Source organism: Brachyhypopomus gauderio, chromosome 3, assembly GCF_052324685.1.
Source record: "Brachyhypopomus gauderio isolate BG-103 chromosome 3, BGAUD_0.2, whole genome shotgun sequence".
NCBI lineage: Eukaryota > Metazoa > Chordata > Actinopteri > Gymnotiformes > Hypopomidae > Brachyhypopomus > Brachyhypopomus gauderio.
The window spans coordinates 38,784,651-38,806,163 of NC_135213.1; the positions used below are offsets into that span (position 1 = coordinate 38,784,651).

At 47.4% G+C, this 21,513-nt stretch overlaps 1 protein-coding gene across 1 annotated transcript in view; it reads left to right on the top strand.

Moving 5' to 3' along the window:
* The window catches only part of whrnb (whirlin b), a 46,463-nt gene that overhangs the window by 3,871 nt on the left and 21,079 nt on the right, over nucleotides 1–21,513 (top strand). Inside the window, exons 2-3 of the mRNA XM_076998504.1 lie at nucleotides 18,235–18,459; nucleotides 19,970–20,095. Coding sequence (XP_076854619.1) covers nucleotides 18,235–18,459; nucleotides 19,970–20,095 — 351 coding nt within the window. The remainder of the gene's footprint in view (nucleotides 1–18,234; nucleotides 18,460–19,969; nucleotides 20,096–21,513) is intronic.

The window sequence follows — 21,513 nt, forward strand, 5'->3', positions numbered from 1 at the left end:
AAACAACAGCCAACTGAATAATAGGCTACAATATAATATAGTAAATATAGTCTAGAATCTAGATATACATGCAGTAAAAATCAGCAAAGCAACAGACTCCCTCATTTAGCAGGATCATCATAAGGTGTATAAAGATAATTCACAACAATATGCAACTGTCAAAGTCAAAGTCAAATTTATTTATATATCGCTTTTCACAACACATGTTGTCACAAAGCAGCTTTACATTCATATGGTCCAGATCCCTAATGAGCAAGCCAAAGGCGACAGTGGCGAGGAAAAACTCCCTATGATGGTGGGGATTAGGAAGAAACCTCGGGAGAACCAAGACTCAGAAGGGAACCCATCCTCTATTGGGTGGCCCGTTAACACAAGTCCGTGGTGCGCAGGGTGGTTTCAAACTGTGAGACTAAACTAAGCTGCTACTGCGAACAATCGAAACATTTAAGTATTCCTACACTGAATAGGTAGGGTCATGGGGTCATGGATATGTTAGGGTCATGGGGTCAGGGACATGTTAGGGTCATGGGGTCAGGGACATGTTAGGGTTATGGGGTCAGGGACATGTTAGGGTCATGGGGTCAGGGATATGTTAGGGTCATGGGGTCAGGGATATGTTAGGGTCATTGGGTCATGGATATGTTAGGGGCATGGGGTCATGGATATGTTAGGGTCATGGGGTCAGGGACATGTTAGGGTCATGGGGTCAGGGACATGTTAGGGTCATGGGGTCAGGGACATGTTAGGGTCATTGGGTCATGGATATGTTAGGGTCATGGGGTCATGGATATGTTAGGGTCATGGGGTCATGGATATGTTAGGGTCATGGGGTCATGGATATGTTAGGGACATGGGGTCATGGATATGTTAGGGTCATGGGGTCATGGATATGTTAGGGACATGGGGTCATGGATATGTTAGGGACATGGGGTCATGGATATGTTAGGGTCATTGGGTCATGGATATGTTAGGGTCATGGGGTCATGGATATGTTAGGGGCATGGGGTCATGGATATGTTAGGGGCATGGGGTCATGGATATGTTAGGGTCATGGATATGTTAGGGACATGGGGTCATGGATATGTTAGGGACATGGGGTCATGGATATGTTAGGGACATGGGGTCATGGATATGTTAGGGTCATTGGGCCATGGATATGTTAGGGACATGGGGTCATGGATATGTTAGCTGGCTGCTAGCTTCTGTAACAATAATGCTAGTATCGATGTTGGTGGTTAGCTGCTGACTTACTGAGGGATAAACAAGAGATGGTGGTTTACTATAGGTCTTCTGAGGAAATCATATAAGCACTAGGTTTCTTGGTGTCCATCTAGCAGAGAACCTCACCTGGACCATTGATACCAGCATCCTGATGAGGCTGAAGAAACCCCATCTTCCTCCCACAATCTTCACCATCTTCTGCAGAGGGACCATTGAGAAGATCTTGACCAGGTGCATCACTGCCTGGTTTGGAGCTGCTCTATCTTGGACCACAAGACCTTGCAGAGAATCGTGAGGACAGCTCTCTTCTACCATCTTGGAAGAGGTGCAAAAACATAAGAACATAATTAATACTCCTCAACTCCCAGTCACTAACGAGTAAAAATGGGCAATTACTTTATTCCATGTAAGAACACTGTATTTAAATGAGTGTGCTGGCTGCTCTATACTATTAGTGTTTCAATTAAAATATTCCACTATGGTTCATCCCTTGTTCCTCCCCTTGGTCACATGTTCTGGTCAGTTTTGCCCTATATTTGATCTGTGTTTTCATATTTATAGCTTTCACACATATTCCTCATTTGCACTTCCTTCAGGAACACTATTTCATTTCACCGTGTACCTGTACATACCTGAAATGACGATAAAAAGCCTCTTGACCTCTTGACCTTGACTTGTGTTTATCGTGTTCTTGCCAGAATCTAAACTGCTTTGAGTAGTTTGCTTTCTATTTTCAAAAGCCTGAGAAATACCAGTTCAGCTGTTTCCTTTTGTGCATGTATAGAGTACGTTGTTGCCAGCTTACACAAACGCAAAGTCCAGTGAACTTTACAGTTTTTCTCGATTGTTTACACACATTGTCTGAAAGCATGCCTCATACTCTCAAAACTCTACACACAAATCAGAAAAACACACACACAATGGGCAAAACCCCTCAGTTCTCTTTCAAAATGAAACTTTACAGTCAGAACAATATTATATCTTCTCAAAATGGTATTTTGTTCTCAGATGACACACACAAACCATCATATGAATAGACATTTATAACAACTGGTTGAACACTGATGTGCTCAATGTAAAACACTATGATGAATGGAAAACACTTCTTCTCCATTCATCATAATGACTTTGGCCTTTTTTGTGCAGTGTTACACTTACTACAGACAGGAAATACATAAGTGCATTGTAAAATATTTTAGAATAGTGTTTTTATACTCAGAACACACATATACAGTAACAAATATATTTTATTTTTTCCCACAAAAGCAATGTACACAGTGTACATCCCACCCAACACAAAGTTGCACATACAGTGGCCTTCATACAAAACAGAAGAATTTACTGTATACAGTTACAGTAAAAAAAAAAAAACTATGTTGCATCCTCTCTTGTGTTTCGGTCTGGCCACAGCACCTCATCCACATCACAAGCAATGTTTTCTCTGGCCAAGCAGCGGGGGAAATATCGCCTAGCATGGCGAATCCAGCCATGAAAAGCATCAACTGCTATATCTCCACATGCGTCTTCCATAGCTTGGTGAAGGGGTATACGTGTTTGTGAATGTAGGTCATACCCTTTCCACCTAAAATAGGATTGAGGAATGGAGAATATGGAGGGAGATAAACAACTGAAAAGCGTGGGTGGGCAGTGAACCAATTATGAACCAGAGCAGCCCGGTGGAAACTTACATTGTCCCAAACGACAACGTACCTGAGCTGCTCTGGACCGTCTATCTGATCTGGTGGAATGAGTGTGTTGTGTAGGGTGTCGAGGAATGTGATTAGATGGGCAGTGTTGTAGGGGCCAAGGGTAGCATGGTGATGGATGACGCCGTGGTGGGTAATCGCTGCACACATAGTGATGTTCCCTCCGCGCTGGCCAGGAACTTCAACAATGGCACGCTGGCCGATGATATTCCTTCCCCTCCTGCGTCTTTTTGTGAGGTTGAATCCAGCCTCATCAATGAAGATGAATTGGTGCTCCACTGCGTCCACCTCTAGCTCAAGGATTCTCTGCAACACACATGACAGTATCAGAAATAGACATGGAGGAGTCACTATTGTGAAGCACAATCATTATGATTACAATACTGAAATATGTATAATTTATACAGTGTTGAGTGTATACATCAGTTGTGAGATTGTATAGGACTTACTTGCACATAGTTATATCTCAGTTCTTTGACTCTTTCTGAATTGCGTTCAAAAGGCACCCTGTAGACCTGCTTCATCCTCAGGTTATTTCTGCGCAAGACACGGTCCAGCGTTGATAAGCTTACCCTATCAATATTTTGAAAGATCTCGGTGTCTTCTATTATTTTTCTTTGTATTTGCCGTAATGTTATGGCATTATTTACTAGGACCATGTTCAGGATTTCAGTTTCCTGTTCAGGAGACAAAAGACGTTCCCGTCCACCTCGTGGTGGTAACCTTTCAGTTCTGCAATCCAAATAGTAAAATACTGTAAATACTGTGCAGGAATACATTTCCCAAATACTTGAAACATTTATATTTATATTTACAGTCCTACAAAACAGTCCACAGGCAATACTGTACTCATTGAGTACTGTATTGATATGCAGTCCTGCAGTTTCCTACTGAGTGCTGATTTCTTACCTGTTCTCATTACGGAAAGTCCGGATGATGGATGCTACAGTGTACCTACTCAAATTTGGCTGTACTCTTTGCCCAGCCTCCCTCATTGTTAGACCATGGTTGACCACATGGTCAACCAAAGTGGTTCGGATCTCATTAGAGATTACGGTCCTTGGCCTTCCTCGTCCTCGTCCTCGTCCTCCTCGTCCTCCTCCTCTTACTCTCACTCCTCTGGCTCTGCCTCTGTTTCCAATGTTGGCATCCATTGCTCCAAAACAGAAGAGCTCACCTTTTGCCATTTTATGCTAAAGCTCTGATTGCTGATTGTAAACATGTGAGACAGGTGTTTGCTGATGTGATGAGTCAGTGTGCATAATAGGACAATTAACTTTAGAATTTTGAATAGCAGTGTGTTCCTTGTGAAAACAAGAGATTTTCTTCATGAAAATTATGCCAAATGCAGAAAATTGTGTGTAGTATTTGGAAAAAAGTGTGTTTTAGAACTGCAATTTGAGTGTAAAACAGGAATTGTGCTTGTAGTTTAGTAGAATTGGTTCAGGGGGTTGGTGCAATAGTTACATGTTGTGGTCATTGTGTCTCAATTACCAGTATTAGTGTGTAAACAATCGAGAAAAACTGTAATACTACATGTCAGAAATCTACACCATGTGTCCTATAGCCAGTGAAGTTATTACACACAGTGGAAGTGGATTCAGGATTCAGCCAAAACAACTTCCAAACACATTATTCAATACAAATAACCCAAAGGCATCTACTGCTGTTATTATTGAACATCCTTTAATGTTAGAAAATGAACAGAATGTGTGTGTGGTGTGTGCAGGGTGTGTGGTGTGTGTGCAGGGTGTGTGGTGTGTGCAGTGTGTGTGGTGTGTGCAGGGTGTGTGGTGTGTGCAGGGTGTGTGGTGTGTGGTGTGTGTGTGTGGTGTGTGCAGGGTGTGTGGTGTGTGTGTGGTGTGTGCAGGGTGTGCGGTGTGTGCAGGGTGTGTGGTGTGTGTGCAGGGTGTGTGGTGTGTGTGCAGGGTGTGCGGTGTGTGCAGGGTGTGCGGTGTGTGCAGGTGTGTGGTGTGTGTGCAGGGTGTGTGGTGTGTGTGCAGGGTCTGTGGTGTGTGCAGGGTGTGTGGTGTGTGCAGGGTCTGTGGTGTGTGTGCAGGGTCTGTGGTGTGTGTGCAGGGTGTGTGGTGTGTGTGCAGGGTGTGTGGTGTGTGCAGGGTGTGTGGTGTGTGTGCAGGGTGTGTGGTATGTGTGCAGGGTGTGTGGTGTGTGTGCAGGGTCTGTGGTGTGTGCAGGATGTGTGGTGTGTGCAGGGTGTACGTTTGAAGTGTAGTTTATGTCAAAAGTTCTTGTAGAAATTAGGAGGAGTTGGAACAACTGAAATGCGTTTCAGGCGAGGTAATGATGGAGGTCTGGGTGTCAGCCTGCTGCTGACTGTCTCGTTGCTAATTTGTGTTGTATCGAGCATTTATTGGAAACGTTGTTCTAGAGTATTGATTATGTGTGAAGAATTTCGCTTTCCTGCCATGTAACACTTGTGTATAATTCCACTATCACACTGTATTTACTAGGATTTTAAATAGTAAATAAGCATAATTTTTTATGGATGGTTAGACACCTCACATGACAGCAGTTTTATAGCTGCTCTAATGCTAATGGTGGAAGTTCAGCACGCTGAGTTTGACATCAGTGTAGTGTGTGTAGAGCCTTTCACAGGATCAGAAGATGTGTGTGTGCTTTTTGGCAAGGCAAGTAGGACATTAGTGGTATTGATCCATCATGACGATGCCATGTCTTTAACAGCAAATTCAATTAACAAAAGATAATAAATCAAGATATTGTATGTATGTGTCGAGCATTATTCTACTTTTATGCTTATAGAACGATAAAGTATATGCACTAGGCAGGCATTTAGATTTAATAAGGTCCTTCAAAAATAAAAGTCTTGCGATAATGGCAGACTCTCTAAAGCCCACTGTCCTAGGGGTTCTCCAGGGGGTGCTGTCCCCACTGGGCCCTGTCCCACTCAAGGGCGTTGCCTCTGAGATGAGCAGTTGGGCGGGGCCCTCAGAAGCTCTCATAGCTTTGACACAAAGCCTTGCACCTTTAAGACATTTCACACCTGCACTGCTGAGTGTCCCATAAGACTGCACCAGAAGGAGATGCACCTCACTGGACCAGAATGCTTTGCGGTGGGCAGTGGAGGACAGTCCTGCACATCACTGAGGCTGAACTCCCATCACACCACCAAATGCGGTGTGAGCAAATCCAGGAGGATTATACGAGACCCCGCCCACTCACCCAAGTCCAGGAGGATTATACGAGACCCCGCCCACTCACCCAAGTCCAGGAGGATTACACAAGACCCCGCCCACTCACCCAAACCACAGGTTCTCTCTGCTGCTGCGCTACAGAAGCATGTGAACCAGAAGTGGCCATCATACTGCTGAACAGCCACTAGTATTACAAAATGGCCTGTACTCTGAGACACCCGCTGTCACCTGGACAATCCCACCCTCTACATACTCTTTATAGACAATATCATATAAAATAGCTTTGACAATAACAATATCTACACACACCTTTGCTACTGCCCACCCCACAAACACACATACACACCCACACACACTTCCCACTCTCTTGCAGTGTGTACTTAAGTTTGTTAGCAGTGGTGCACACTCAGAATTATGAATGCGTGTGTGTGTAAATATCTATACCTTTCAACCCGTTGATTGTTTAGCAGGTCTGCATATAGCTTCATTATTTTCTCTCCATAAAATCTAGTATAATAATAGTATAATAAATAGTATAGCGACACAGCTATTTTAGGACAGACTGCACGGAGTAAGGCCTTCAGTATATCAGTCACTCCTGTACACGTGTGATGTTACAGTGAGGCTGATTAGATGTGATTTGTTTCTGACTAATTGGAAAGGCAATACTGTCAGAAGTGTCCAGCGTCCAAACCCGGGTCTTCATCTGTTCCGTTTTGACTCTCATCAGGAGCTAAATAATTCATAGCAGCGTTTAATTAGACAGACAGTCTTTGGGGCAGTGGAAGAACTCATCAGTGCACTGGAGTCGATCTCTCTTCCTCCCCAATGACAAAGCTCAGTATGGAGACACTAAAAGCTTAATTTTCTGGGCTGTATAGACTCTGGCGTGGGTGATAATTGTTCAGCCCAAATCTCTGAAAGTGCTGTAATTGCTGCTAGATGAAGAGGGTTTCTGCTGTGACACCTTCAGTGTCCATGTGCTCAGTTCAGTGGAGGATTACTGTCATCTAGCAGTAAGTAAATATGCTGTTATTCAGATTTTTTAAACTCCAAGTTTATGATTTAGTAAATTATCATAAGGCATATTATTGTAAACCTATTGTGGATTATTTACTTCATACATTTAGCTGAAACGCATGCTAATATAATAAAGGAGGAATGAGAGTTTTTGCCGTGTATGGGGTTAAACGTTTTTTTATAAGATGGATTATATGTAAGAATTATGCTATGCATATTATGCATACTAGAATAAACCATATAAAGAAAATGATGTATCCGTCCCTCTCACTCACACTCACATACACACTATTACACTCATGTACGCACACACGTACACACAAACACACACACACACAAACACACACAGGCACATTTGCTTAGACATGTGCATTTAAACTGCAGCGTTCTGCGTTTTGGGAGTGATGTGTTTAGGGTCAGGGTCGGTCTTTTATCTCTTCCTCTGGGTTGAACCAGCATTAGCCCACGAGGATGAAGCAATTGCTCTTGTCGATAAAAGGGCCTTGGCTGGTGTGAATAGAGCCCGTCATCTGCACCGGTGCCGTCTCCGCCAGGCCGCCCGCCTTATCTGGAGACTTGAAGAACTCGCTCTCCAGATTTGGCCGGCAGCAGCGAAGAGTTCCGGGCTCCTTGTGTAGATAATGGCCCATCTCCACTCTGCTCTGTGTTTGTCTCCTCACTCCACACGTCTGCCTGGACCCGGACCGGGCCAATCTGCGCCAGCCACACGCCGGCCCGCCTCTCCCCGGTGCCACGCTCCCCTGGGCAGCGCACGCCGGCTCCTTCGTAGGTTTGAAAGGGGGAGACGTGAGTGGAGAATAGCAAGGCGGAGTGGTGGCATGCCAACTTGAGCATCGCAGTGGAAGGTGTGGAAAGTGAATGGGAGAGAGAGAGAGAGAGAGAGAGAGAGAGAGAGAGAGAGAGAGAGAGAGAGAATGGTGGAAATGGGGTTTGAGTGGGTTTCCTTCCTGTTGTGCAGACTGAAAGAGCTGAGCTGATGCCAGAGGCGGAAATGTACTGGTCCCACCGCTATGGGCCGCATTCAATCCCAGAACTCTCTTAAAGGACCTTACATCTTAGAAGCTGCTGTAATAGAGGTGGGGAATGTACAGTAGACTCATCATGATGTTACCATGGTCACACACACACACACACACACACACACACACACACACACACACACACACACACAGTAAAGATGTGAAAATGATTTGCTCATCTTTGTCTTGTTCTCGCCCTGGAATTATCTGTAATTGATATGCGTTATTAATTACCACAGCAGTTCAGTCTTTTGTATTGGGGTCTGGATTATTTTAACGTCCGTGGATTATCTGGTCCTACGGCTCAGGATGGACAGAAAGGCACTTTGATAGTAGCAGCACTCTGATTGGCTCATTCCCCATTGGCCACTCTACACGCTGAGGTCGCCTGTCTCCCGTTATTGTAACCCCTGTCATCCCTGGAGATCACCCATATATCTCAGCTTGTACTCGACCAGAATATAAACCCAGTGTTCCTGTCCAATTCTCTCTTCCTCTGACACATTCACAGAACTCTAGAGTTCTGTTCTGGTGCTGGCTAAGAAAATAGACCATCAGCCGTGTTCAGGAGGTTGAGTTCTTATGTTTCAGCTCGGTATGGGTTTAGCACACTTTGTTATATAATAGAGATGTTGTAAGGAGCCTCATTCTATTGGTTCTACTGAAAAACTAGATCATCAGAAGCAGTTATTCACTCACATTCACTCACATGGAAATGTTTGAGTATTATTTCTTCATATGTAGAGTATTAACATGCCATTCATTCAAGTCTGCAATAATTTTATTTGCTTACATTTGTACATAATACTCTTCACATGCAGCTCAAATCTGGACTTTGTGTAATTTCGTCCTCTGTGTGTGTGCCAGTAATTTCTGGAACATTCTTACACTGTGTTGCCTGTAACACTGTCCAGCGTTCACACACTCAACGCACAGCTGTAGTCTCACACGTCCCTGGAGGGACTCATACTCAATAATGCTACGGTTGACCTTCCCACCTCAGATACAAGGTTTAACAAAAGTATTAAGGTCCTTTCTCAGTGTGTTAGGAGGCAGAGTAAACAGTGAATCAACTGTTCACATCTGGGCTTTTTAGTTTATTCTTAGTGTAACAATACAGAAATGGACGCTTTTGGAGTGACCGCGGAAGGTACAACATCACATGATTTAAGTGCAGAAGGACAAACACGCCTTTTAAGAGGATGCAAATCATTTTGCTGTTGATGATGATGACGATGGTGATGATGATGAAGATGACGGCAACGATGACGACATTGACCGCTCCCTTAGCAATCAATGTTTAAAACGCCCTTGATCTGAGCTGATTGACCTCGATGATCAGCCATCAGTGAAGAACAAGCAAACGTCCTTAAAGAGTTTTCCACACGCAGTAGTGTCAGCCCTCTTGGGTCATCTTTGTTACAGTCCCTTTATAAATGTAGCACACAGTAATGACGTGTCCTCATGGAAAGACCACAGCACCTGCGAACACAGCCTCCTTCCACGGTCTCATCCCACTCCTCAGTGCTCTTGTGGTCCCGGTTGTGTTTCTTCACATACGTTTGCGTTTGCCTCCCTTTAATCTTCTTCCGTTCAGGCTCTGTAAATGCAATTAACTCAGCGCTGGAAGCAATGTGGTCCGGATCACCTGGTGGAGCTCCGGGAACGTCAGCTCCGCACACATCAGCTACGTGACCATCGGCTCCGCACACATCGGCTCTGCACACGTCAGCTCCGCACACATCAGCTACGTGAACATCGGCTCCGCACACATCGGCTCTGCACACGTCAGCTCCGCACACATCAGCTACGTGAACATCGGCTCCGCACACATCAGCTACGCACACATCAGCTACGTGAACATCAGCTACGTGAACATCGGCTATGTGAACATCGGCTACATGAACATCAGCTCCGCACACATCAGCTAAATTTACATTTATGGCATTTGGCAGACGCCCTTATCCAGAGCGACTTACATTTTTATCTCATTTTTTATGAGAAAAGCAATTGAGGGTTAAGGGTCTTGCTCAGGGGCACCTCAGTCATGGCCTCAGGTCTGGGAATCGAACCCACGACCCTCCGGTCACAAGACCAGTTCCCTAACCACCAGGCCATGACTGCCCATATGCTACGTGAACATCGGCTCCACACACATCAGCTACGCACACGTCAGCTACACACACGTCAGCTACACACACGTCAGCTCCGCACCAGCTGCGTGCCAGTTGCGTGCCCACCTCTCCACTCTGCTCCTGGGTCTCTGCCTGCAGCTTCTCACTGGCTCTCCGCTCACACAGGCAGGGGCTTCCCCACAGCACAGACCTCCGATCAGAGAAGCTTGCAGGAGATGCATTTTAACAGATCCCAGGGTCATGTGCTGGGGACAGAAGTGGACAGGTGGACAGGTGGACAAGTGGAGATTGATGTGTCTAGTTCACTTCAAGGCCATGAAAGACACGAGGAATGTGGAAGAGAGGAGCACTATGCAGATTAAAAGTGGCAGCTAATTTACATACTTGAAACCACACCCACCAGCTTGAAACCACACCCACTAGCTCTTTACGTGAGATGGACCTGAATCCCATTTAAAACTGCATATCCTAACCTTAACCCATAGACAAAGAAAACAGCCTCTTTTTCCAGGCTGTGTATCTTTGCTGGTCCGAGGACAAACGTGTCATCTGGTGGTGGGGGGTTTATTTCTGGAAGAGAAGAGAATGGAAACACGTAAATACAGCATTTTCCACCGGCCAGATTTTCCAAAAGCTCAGGGTTGATCCTGGACCTGAAGCTCTTTTAACTGCAACTCACTGTCAGTGTGTGTGTGTGTGTGTGTGTGTGTGTGTGTGTGTGTGTGTGTGTGTGTGTGTGTGTGTGTGTGCGTGTATGTGTGTGTGTGTGTGTGTGTGTGTGTGTGTGTGTGTGTGTGTGTGTGTGTGTGTGTGTGTGTGCGTGTGTGCGTGTGTGTGTATGTGTGTGTGTGTGTGTGTGTGTGTGTGTGTGTGTGTGTGTGTGTGTGTGTGTGTGTGCGTGTGTGTGTATGTGTGTGTGTGTGTGTGTGTGTGTGTGTGTGTGTGTGCGTGTGTGTGTATGTGTGTGTGTGTGTGTGTGTGTGTGTGTGTGTGTGTGTGTGTGCGTGTGTGCGTGTGTGTGTATGTGTGTGTGTGCGTGTGTGTGTGTGTGTGTATGTGTGTGTGTGTGTGTGTGTGTGTGTGTGTGTGTGTGTGTGTGTGTGCTACACCTCATCAGCTCCACTTTGGCACAAAAATAAACTGTTCTGCTCTATACCTTCCACACAGGACAACCCACACACTCGACACACACACACACACACACACACACACACACACACACACACACATACACACACATGAGAGCTCTGTTTAGACAAACTCCATAGTGTGTTGGGTCATACTGCAGCAGTACGTTTATAGAATAATGGCACTCGTGTCTCTGACGAGAAGAGGAACAAACTCTCTCTCTCTCTCTCTCTCTCCCTGTCTTTCTGTTGCTTTTGGCTGTGGACTGTGCAGACAATCTCCAAACTCTGTACTAATGAGTAAAGCTGAGGGCAGAATCCCAGTTTTAATAAATCTAGGTCACTTCGCTTCTTCATCTGGGTCACTTTTTTAGATTTTTTTTGCTGGAATTTTGAATTATTTACCCGTCGAGCGTAAAACACTGAAGGAACCTGGAATTACAATGTGAAGGCACATCAACACTTAAGCAGGAGTGTCGGTGTTGTCTTATCTACAAATGTGCTGGCATATTAAATGCCAGTGATAAACATTTTAATTAAAATGTGGGCAACACAACGAGGTTAAATACGCGCGCACCGTGTACGCACCGTTCCGTATATGAGCGCCTGAACGCGCCTGAACGCGCCTGGACGTTAGGAGCGCCTCGCTGCGATAATTCCCATTCTGACCTTCTCAGGTCATGAAACATGAATCCTGGTGTCACTGTGAGCGGATGTCTCGATGGTGCCGCTGAAGACAAGATGCGGATTCATGTTTCAGAATGTGAATTTGTGACTAATGTAACCCTCGCCATTCTCCATATCAGGGCTTTATTCTGCGTTTCGTAAACCCGTTTTTATTGTGGTCCGCCGTACGTCCTTGCCCCCCCCCCTTCATGTCGGGAGGGTCACGGCGAGACGGAGCGCGTGCACGGAGCGTACCAGGCGCGGTCTCGCGGGGGTAAAGGGACAAAGCCCGAAATAGCAGGAACGCGCAGAAAAAGGAGGAGAAGGAGGAGAGGAAGACGGCGCAGAGAATAGACGAAGGCTTGCAAACCCCATGGGAATTGTCTTGTTTTCTGCAGGAGTCGCTCCTAAAGTCATTATGATAATCGTAATTAAACTCTTAAACACAACGCAGAAGCGTTTTACTATTTATCGCACAGGTGGGTTTAGCAGTCGAGATGTTTAGGAGGGGAAACGAGGGTAATGGGCTCGTGAAGGAAGGCTCACTCGTTGCAGGTGTCTTCACCAGTTCAGATGTGCGATACCTGTCGCAGATTCACCAGCCACGCGATTACAAACACCTGCTGCGTAGCCACACTCCCCATCCAGGTTGTTAGGAACACCTGCCGTATGAACGTCTGAAATCACACACATCATTAGACCCCAATTGTCCGCGTGCACGATCCAATGTCCTTTGCCCCGCCCACTCATGACAGGTCTGCCTCTGACCCAGGGCCGGCGCCAGAACATATACAGTCGGGGTGGCGAACGTAAGTTGTTGAGCGGGGGGAGGGGGGAGGGTGTTGCGTTTAACGATTGTCGAGCGGCCGAGGGGGCACCATGTAGCGATTGTTGTCAAATAAATGGGTCTTATTTTTTACATTGAGGGGGCGGGACACCTCGCCTGAGGGGGCGACGCCCCCATTCGCCCCCCCGTGGCGCCGGCCCTGCTCTGACCACAGGGCTGACCAGACAGGACTGTGATGACGGACCGTTCTTCACCCAGTATTGACGCAGGCATGGCGATTGCATGGCTGGCGTGTGGTGCTGATTCTGCTGGGACCGTGCTCTCTGCCACAGTGAAAGCCCGTAGCAACCCTGCGGTAGGAACGCCAGACACAGGTTGTTCATGGTAACAGGTGGGCTGGAGACGAACACTGCACCCACAAGGTGTTGCTAATAAAGTGGCTGGTGTGTGGAGGAACCTCATTCTGGAGACGCCGTCCTGTCCTGACAGGTAGACTGTTGTGCTGCACCTCCAGAGGACGTTATATAACATATTTACCACCATCCTCACACCGGCTACCAGAGCTGCACTGCATTGTGGGAATAGTTATGCTTCCCTCTCCCTCTGATTTTTTGCACAAGACAGGTCTCTCTTTCTCTCTCTTTCTCTCTCTCTCTCTCATGCGTTCTCTCTCTCTCTCATGCGTTCTCTCTCTCTCCCGCTGTCTCTCTCCCTCTCTCTCTCTCTCTCTCTCCCGCTGTCTCTCTCTCTCTCTCTCTCTCTCTCTCTCTCTCTCTCTCGTATGCTCTCTTTCACTCTCTCCCTCTCTCTCTCTCTCTCTCTCTCTCTCTCTCTCTCTCTCTCTCTCCCGCTGTCTCTCTCCCTCTCTCTCTCTCTCTCTCTCTCTCATGCGCTCTCTCTCTCTCTCGTGTTCTCCCCCCCCTCAACAGACCTACTTTCCGGCTTGCCCAGGCTGTTAAACAGTGTTTCTGGGTCTGTAGTCTATAGGGGCTGGTAAGTGCACCACTAGGTCTGTTCTTGATCTGTCTCCTCCTGATCTTCTGGGTTAACCACTATACAGGAGCCTCAGCTCTGCTCTGCTTGGATCATGCGATCACTACGTGAAACTGCCTTCACGGTGCTACTTGTCTTAAGGTCTGGATCCCCACCCTGCCAACCCGTTTTAGAAACATTTTCAGACGAGCTCTCAGTATGTGCTCTGTGTCGAAATGTCTGTCCAACACGGCGCGAACCTTTTATTCTTTGGCCTGTTTAAACCACATGAAAAGATCAAACATAGTTTGGATGCGCAATCTGTGAAATTCGATTTTTCACACTGTCTGTCCTCTGCTAGAGACCTGGGTCTCTCTTGTTCTCCACGTTCCCAACTGAACGGGCTGACTGCTAGAACAGCGTGTGTCTTCCTGATCCATCACTGCCCACCAGATCTGCGGATGCTGTTCTGGTATGTAGTGGGTCAGAGACGCAGGACAGCTCGTCATGCTGGTGGAGACGTGGAGTGGGTCAGAGACGCAGGACAGTTCGTCCTGCTGGAGGAGACGTGGAGTGGGTCAGAGACGCAGGACAGCTCGTCCTGCTGGAGGAGACGTGGAGTGGGTCAGAGACGCAGGACAGCTCGTCCTGCTGGAGGAGACGTGAAGTGGGTCAGAGACGCAGGACAGTTCGTCCTGCTGGAGGAGACGTGGAGGTCAGAGACGCAGGACAGCTCGTCCTGCTGGAGGAGACGTGGGGGTCAGAGACGCAGGACAGTTCGTCCTGCTGGAGGAGACGTGGGGGTCAGAGACGCAGGACAGTTCGTCCTGCTGGAGGAGACGTGGAGTGGGTCAGAGACGCAGGACAGCTCGTCCTGCTGGAGGAGACGTCGAGTGGGTCAGAGACGCAGGACAGTTCGTCCTGCTGGAGGAGACGTGGGGGTCAGAGACGCAGGACAGTTCGTCCTGCTGGAGGAGACGTGGGGGTCAGAGACGCAGGACAGTTCGTCCTGCTGGAGGAGACGTGGAGTGGGTCAGAGACGCAGGACAGTTCGTCCTGCTGGAGGAGACGTGGGGGTCAGAGACGCAGGACAGCTCGTCCTGCTGGAGGAGACGTGGGGGTCAGAGACGCAGGACAGTTCGTCCTGCTGGAGGAGACGTGGGGGTCAGAGACGCAGGACAGTTCGTCCTGCTGGAGGAGACGTGGAGTGGGTCAGAGACGCAGGACAGCTCGTCCTGCTGGAGGAGACGTCGAGTGGGTCAGAGACGCAGGACAGTTCGTCCTGCTGGAGGAGACGTGGGGGTCAGAGACGCAGGACAGTTCGTCCTGCTGGAGGAGACGTGGGGGTCAGAGACGCAGGACAGCTCGTCCTGCTGGAGGAGACGTGGAGTGGGTCAGAGACGCAGGACAGTTCGTCCTGCTGGAGGAGACGTGGGGGTCAGAGGTGTCGTGTCTGAGCAAGAAAAAATTAAGTCTGTACTCTGCTTCTAAGAAAAAGAGCTCAAAGGGTTTATGAATTATTCACGCTTGTCAACACGCTTCTCTCTACCGTGCGCTCACTCTCTCTAGTGCCTGATTTCTCTCTCTCACTCTAGTTCATGCTCTCTAGTGTGTGCTCTCTCTCTCTCTCTCTCTCTCTCTCTCTCTCTCTCTCTCTCCCTCACCCTCTCACCCTAGTTCATGCTCTCTCTCACTCTCTCTAGTGTGTGCTCTCTCTCTCCCTCTCCCTCATCCTCTCACCCTAGTTCATGCTCTCTAGTGTGCTCTCTCTCTCTCTCTCTCTCTCTCTCTCCCTCTCCCTCATCCTCTCACCCTAGTTCATGCTCTCTCTCACTCTCTCTAGTGTGTGCTCTCTCTCTCTCTCTCTCTCTCTCTCTCTCTCCCTCTCCCTCTCCCTCACCCTCTCACCCTAGTTCATGCTCTCTCTCAAGTTCAAGTTGCTTTATTGACATGACAAATTCACATTTGTATTGTCAAAGCATTCATATATAAAAAATGATAAATAAATAAGTAAAAAAAAAAAAAAAATTGTACATCAATGTAAACATAAAGTATCAATATGCATGTATATCCATAACATAGAACAATGAAAAGATACATACAGAACTGTTAATTAATAAATGTAATAATTGAACTGCTAATAAATAAATTTGATAATAATTAAAATACATATGCAGTATCATACTCTCTCTCTCTCTCTCTCTCTCTCTCTCTCTCAATCTCTCACCCTCTCCCCCATGCCTGTATCTCCCTTGTATGGGAATGCAGGCTGTCTCTCGCTCTCTCTCACACTCACTTTCTCTCTTTCTGTCACTTTCCTGTCACTGTGTCCATGGCATATATTTTAGCATGAAGAGTTGAATGGGTACAGTTGCAGTCAGTGGATGATGGATGGTGGTGATAAAGTGACATGTTGTTCTGGTTGTTTGTGTCCATAGAGGGGCTGTGAAAGTCTCTAAAGTCTCAAATTCTCTCTCTCTCTCTCTCTCTCTCTCTCTCTCTCTCTCTCTCTCTCTCTCCTCTCTCTCTCTCTCTCTCTCTCTCTCTCATTGCCACAGTATGAATCACTGTCCCACCACTCAGTGGTCTGTCTCCACTATATGTTATACAATCTGTGTCCTTTATATGGACATCCATTCATACAGTGGAGCGCTGCATACCATTATGTGTGAGGGGGGGTCCTTTAGATTCTTCCATGTTGCCTCACAAGACGTGATCCTGGCTCCTGTTGTATTTTTAGCCCCCTGCTGTCTGCCTCTGTTCCTAAGTGGTCTGTGAGCGCTGTTAAATCAAGCTGTGAACGATGGCGTTCTACATTCCCACAGCAAGGACACTTCAAACGTCTCCGTGTTGGCCGCTGAGTTCTGACTCGCTAATGTGACACTACATAAACACACTAGCTGGTGTTCTCCAAGCAGGTATTCTGCCCACGATGCCCACTGATATTTACCTAAGAAATGTAGTATTTTCTAAAGGAGTCTGGTATTTGTTTATGGATATCACCATTCAGGTAATGTGTGTGTGTGTGTGCACAGAATATTTTCATTTTTCTCATTTGAACCTGTCCAAGCACTTCACACGTCTGTCCTGGAGCTTGTGGTGATCTTAAGGATAATTTCAAACAGTTCTTTAGACTCAAGCTGAAGAGCACATTGGTGGTGAGACGTATCATGGCACAGTGTACACGAGACCCATCTTAGGGATTACAAAGTCACGGACAGGAGAATGAGATGATGGCAGATGAAATGTTGTATGTTGTATCAACACAAAGCATTTTTTGAGAGCGCATAACATTGTGTTTTCGGAGCACTTCGGTCTTGTGTAGTGTCGGCACACAGCGGTACTGACAGTCTGCTCCGCACAGACTCCCATGTGTAAACGTCTGGCTCAGGATGAAACAGCCCTGGGGTTCTGTGCATGCGAGTCTCACCCTGGATAAGTGATTCCAGCGAACGCTGCTGTCTCTGTTCTTACGTGAGTCGGCATGACTCACCCAGAGTGGTGTCTTAACAAGAGACTCTGGAATGTTCTAGTGAGTCTTTTGTGCTTGTGCTATTGATATAACTCTGACTCACTGCCCACATTAGTTCAGTTCTCTCTCCTTCTCTTTCTCTCTCTCTCTCTCTCAGTCGCTCAGAGGCACTGTAGGTTTGAGTGATCCCATCTTTAAAAGACATGAGTGTCAGACGACATGTTTCCTCATGAGAGACGTCTGTCTCACAACACCCCACTCTCACCCCCCACTTTCCCAGCTAGTATTTAATAAGCTATTGCAATAAATAAGAGGAGGCTGCTTCTGCCTCGGGGTGATTTGGCATAAACGCAGCTCAGAGAGCAGGAGGGCCAGATTACAAGCGTCCTGGAGTCCTGCACAGGTGAGGCCTGACGTCAGTAACACGCACACCTGTGGTGTCATCTCTGCTTGTCACACGGAGGACGTCACTGGCCCCGTGCTCTCCTGCACTGACGGCTGAGCTGAATGCAATATTAACATTAATTGAAAATGAAAGTGTGATGAAGACCGGTAATTTTTTAATCTGGCTGACTTTTGCTTTTGTGTGTATTGATGGGTTAAATTAATGTGTGGACTAAGTGCCATGATTAATGATATCTGCATAAACAGTGAGACGTTAACTCAGGAACATGGAGTGAAATGATGAGGCTTCAGTAATTGCCCTCTTTAAAGCATTCCCTCCCTCTCTCCCTCCCTCTCTCCCTCTCTCCCTCCCTCTCTCCCTCCCTCTCTCCCTCTCTCCCTCTCTCCCTCACTTTCTCCCTCTCTCCCTCTCTCCCTCCCTTCCTCTCACCCTCTCTCCCTCCCTCTCTCCCTCCCTCCTCCTGCTGTGTTCTCCACTCATCCCTCTCTCCCTCTCTCCCTCTGCTACAGGTGCTGAAGGGCTGTAAGAGGCTCTCCTTGTCCGTCTGCTCGATGGGGCGGATCCCTGGAGGCTACATGACCAATCACGTGTACTCGTGGGTGGATCCTCAGGGCCGTAGCGTCTCCCCGCCTCCGGACGCTCCTGAGCACGTTGCCCCGGGCAGCCGACACCCAGACAACCAGCGATGCGGACCAGGGCACGGACACGCATCTCTGCGGTGGACGGAGAGGAGGGTGAGTGTGTGTGTGTGTGTGTGTGTGTGTGTGTGTGTGTGTGTGTGTGTGTGTGTGTGTGTGTGTGTGTGTGTGTGTGTGTGTGAGTGTGTGTGTGTGTGTGTGTGTGTGCCTGTCTGCTGTTCCCACTGATGGTCAAAGATGTCATTACACGCTAATGGAGTTCTGACACCCATGTGAGTTCATTCAGAAAGAAATTCATACAATGATAACCTTCCAGCAGACACTATTAAACACAATTAGCATCTAATTATTAAAGTGTCTGCGGTCTAACACTAATTTAATTTGACACTGTCAATATTATTCTGAACAAAACAAAATTATGTTATAGATATTTATGTAGATGCTTACATAGATAATCCAATTCAATATTCATTTAAACTAGAGATCCTTCTTTATTGGTCTTTCATACCACTGTAGTCAGTAAATAATGCCTGACGTTCACACACAGTATGCCCCTGTAAGTCTATTACACACGTGCCACTTTGTCTCCTGTGAGAATTAAGACTGTGGTTGGGTGTCATGGAGACTAGAGATCATCCCATAATAACCTCCCTCAGTTCTCCTGTTCAGCTGGGTTTAGATGCTTCCTACACACACCAAGACTTGAACTCCTCATCGTCTGTCTCTCTGAACACCTCTGACAAATTATTTTTACTTGGTTCTTTGTGTACTACTCATATTGCTACGTTTATCACAAAAAAAACAACTTTATTCTTTCTGTATTAGTTTGACGTTTGGTTTTGGCCAGAATAGCACTGCTCTTCTGAGACGCATGTCCTTCTGATGGATCACCCTTCTTCATTCTTGTTTCCACTGGAGTCTCGATTCTCCTGGACACTTTATTCCTGTGGGCTCTTGATTCTTTTGGAGTCTTGATTCCTCTGTGGGTTTTTCTAGCCCTGCTTGGCACTGTTGCCTTGTCTTGCTCATTAGGGGTCTGGACTCAGACTCTCTGATCTGGATTCTCTGGCCTCTAGTAAAAAGCACAATTCAAACAACATTTAAATTGAATGTCAGCAATAAGACTTCAGCCCCAGTCCGCATACACCAGCCCAACACAGACACAGATGTTTAGTACATGTCTGTCCGAGCAACAGGAGAATCCAATTACAAAAAGTTGCTCTCTGCAAGACGGATCTTTTCCCTTAAGTCTTCAGATGATTCAAGGCAGTCTTAATTAAAGATGGCAGCAATGTACTCTGTTCAAACAAGCTTCTTCAAGGTGGAGTTTGAATAAGCTAAGCAAGAGATGAGTTGGGGCGTTGAGTTTGAGATTGGCTTTTGTTCAGAGGGACATGACTCACATGAGTTCAGTTCAGCTGGGGCTTTATTGGACTGCAGCCCTGCCAGTCCGGCACCCGAATATATGTCCCGCCTGACCCGGCCAGTGACCGTTCACCATCTGGGAGCCATTCCTGAATCTCCAAATCTTTACCCTTTGGATTTTTGGAGTCCTGTTCAACGGTGACCTTTCTGTGTGTGTGTGTGTGTGTGTGTCTCCCACCAGGTCAACATCTCCTTGGATGATGGCCGTCCCCTGGGCCTGATGATCCGTGGAGGAGCTGAGTACTCCTTGGGCATCTACATCACGGGCGTGGACCGAGGTTCAGCAGCTGAGTGTGGAGGCTTGAAGGTAAAACCTCAAACTCCAGCTTGAATCTACGCTCAGTGCCGTCATACCACCGTTACTCCACCACTGACTGGAGACAAACGTCTCACATATGTGGTGCTGGGGGGGAAGTGACTCCAGGCTGGGGGGTGTGAGCTTGGGCTGAAGGCTCCAGTTTGACAGCACAGCTCCGAGTGCTTCTGCTGCTGTATGTGGTGATGCAGCTGTGTCCGTGGTTGTTCCCATTTTGGCTCTGAATCCTCCACCTGCTGCACCTCCTCCCATCTGCTCCTTAATTGTATTTGCGTCCATGGCCTCCATTCCGGCTCTGGAATAAGTGATGCTGATGTAGTCTGTCTCTTGTTATTGTGTTTGTTTAGCATGCCCCCCCCCCCCCCCCCCCCCCCCCGGTCCCCCCACGTCACCTTGGTTTCGGGCTCCCAGTGTTATTGTAGTGCTCACTGGTGTCTCAGCCACAGGGGAGATGAGAAAACTAAAGCGACACTTGGAGAAACGGCTGAGACGAGCCATCTCCCGACCCACAGCGGGGCTCTGGCCGTCCGGGCAAGCGTCTCTGAAGCCCTGCAGGAGAGAGAGGGAGCACGCGGCTGTGTTCGCATCTGATCTGCAGGCTGAGGAGCGTTGAAGTGTGCTCCGAAGGGTGCACTGTGAAGTGTGCACTTTGAAGTGTGCACTTTGAAGTGTGCTGCATGCCCTTGCTGGCTGTTCAGAGTCTGAGCTAACAATTTTGTTCCAAGAACATTCACCAGATGTTCTTTTTAGGTTACAGGAACATTGTTTACTGTAAACATTAATTAGTTGCTTCAGTTTTTTTCAGCACGACCGCAGGTGCCTGTGGGCTTAAATAGCAGGAAATACAAAAGAGGGTGAACAAAGAATAGGTGTGTGCTATGACTAACATGTGGGTTATTGGGATCAGGGCAAGTGTGTGTGTGTGTGTGTGTGTGTGTGTGTGTGTGTGTGTGTGTGTGTGTGTGTGTGTGTGTGTGTGTGTGTGTGTGTGTGTGTGTGGGCGTGTCCCTCCTGCCAGGGGGTTGGTGAACCCTGACAGAAACTGCCCACCTCTCCATGGTGAGTGTTTCAGCATGCACCTCGTGAGCAGAGGCGCCCTGCAGGACAGTGTTGGTGCGGGGTTGTGCTCGTCACTGAAGCATCCTGCTACCATGGGCTGTGGTGCAGTTGTAGGTCCAGTGATGTGTGGCTGCTCCTGCAGTGGTATAATGACACATTTGGGTTACAGCTTGCCCAGGGGGCCCCAGCTGTCCTTTGCAGCCCCCCTCACCTTGTGTTTGGACTTTGTACCACAAGGTCATCTCCCAAGTGGTCCACTTGTTTTTTTAAGGCATATATATCTTTTAAGGTTTCCAGAGTTCGCTGACACCACTGTGGGCTGATCTAAGGTTGGTGGTTTCCATGGGTAC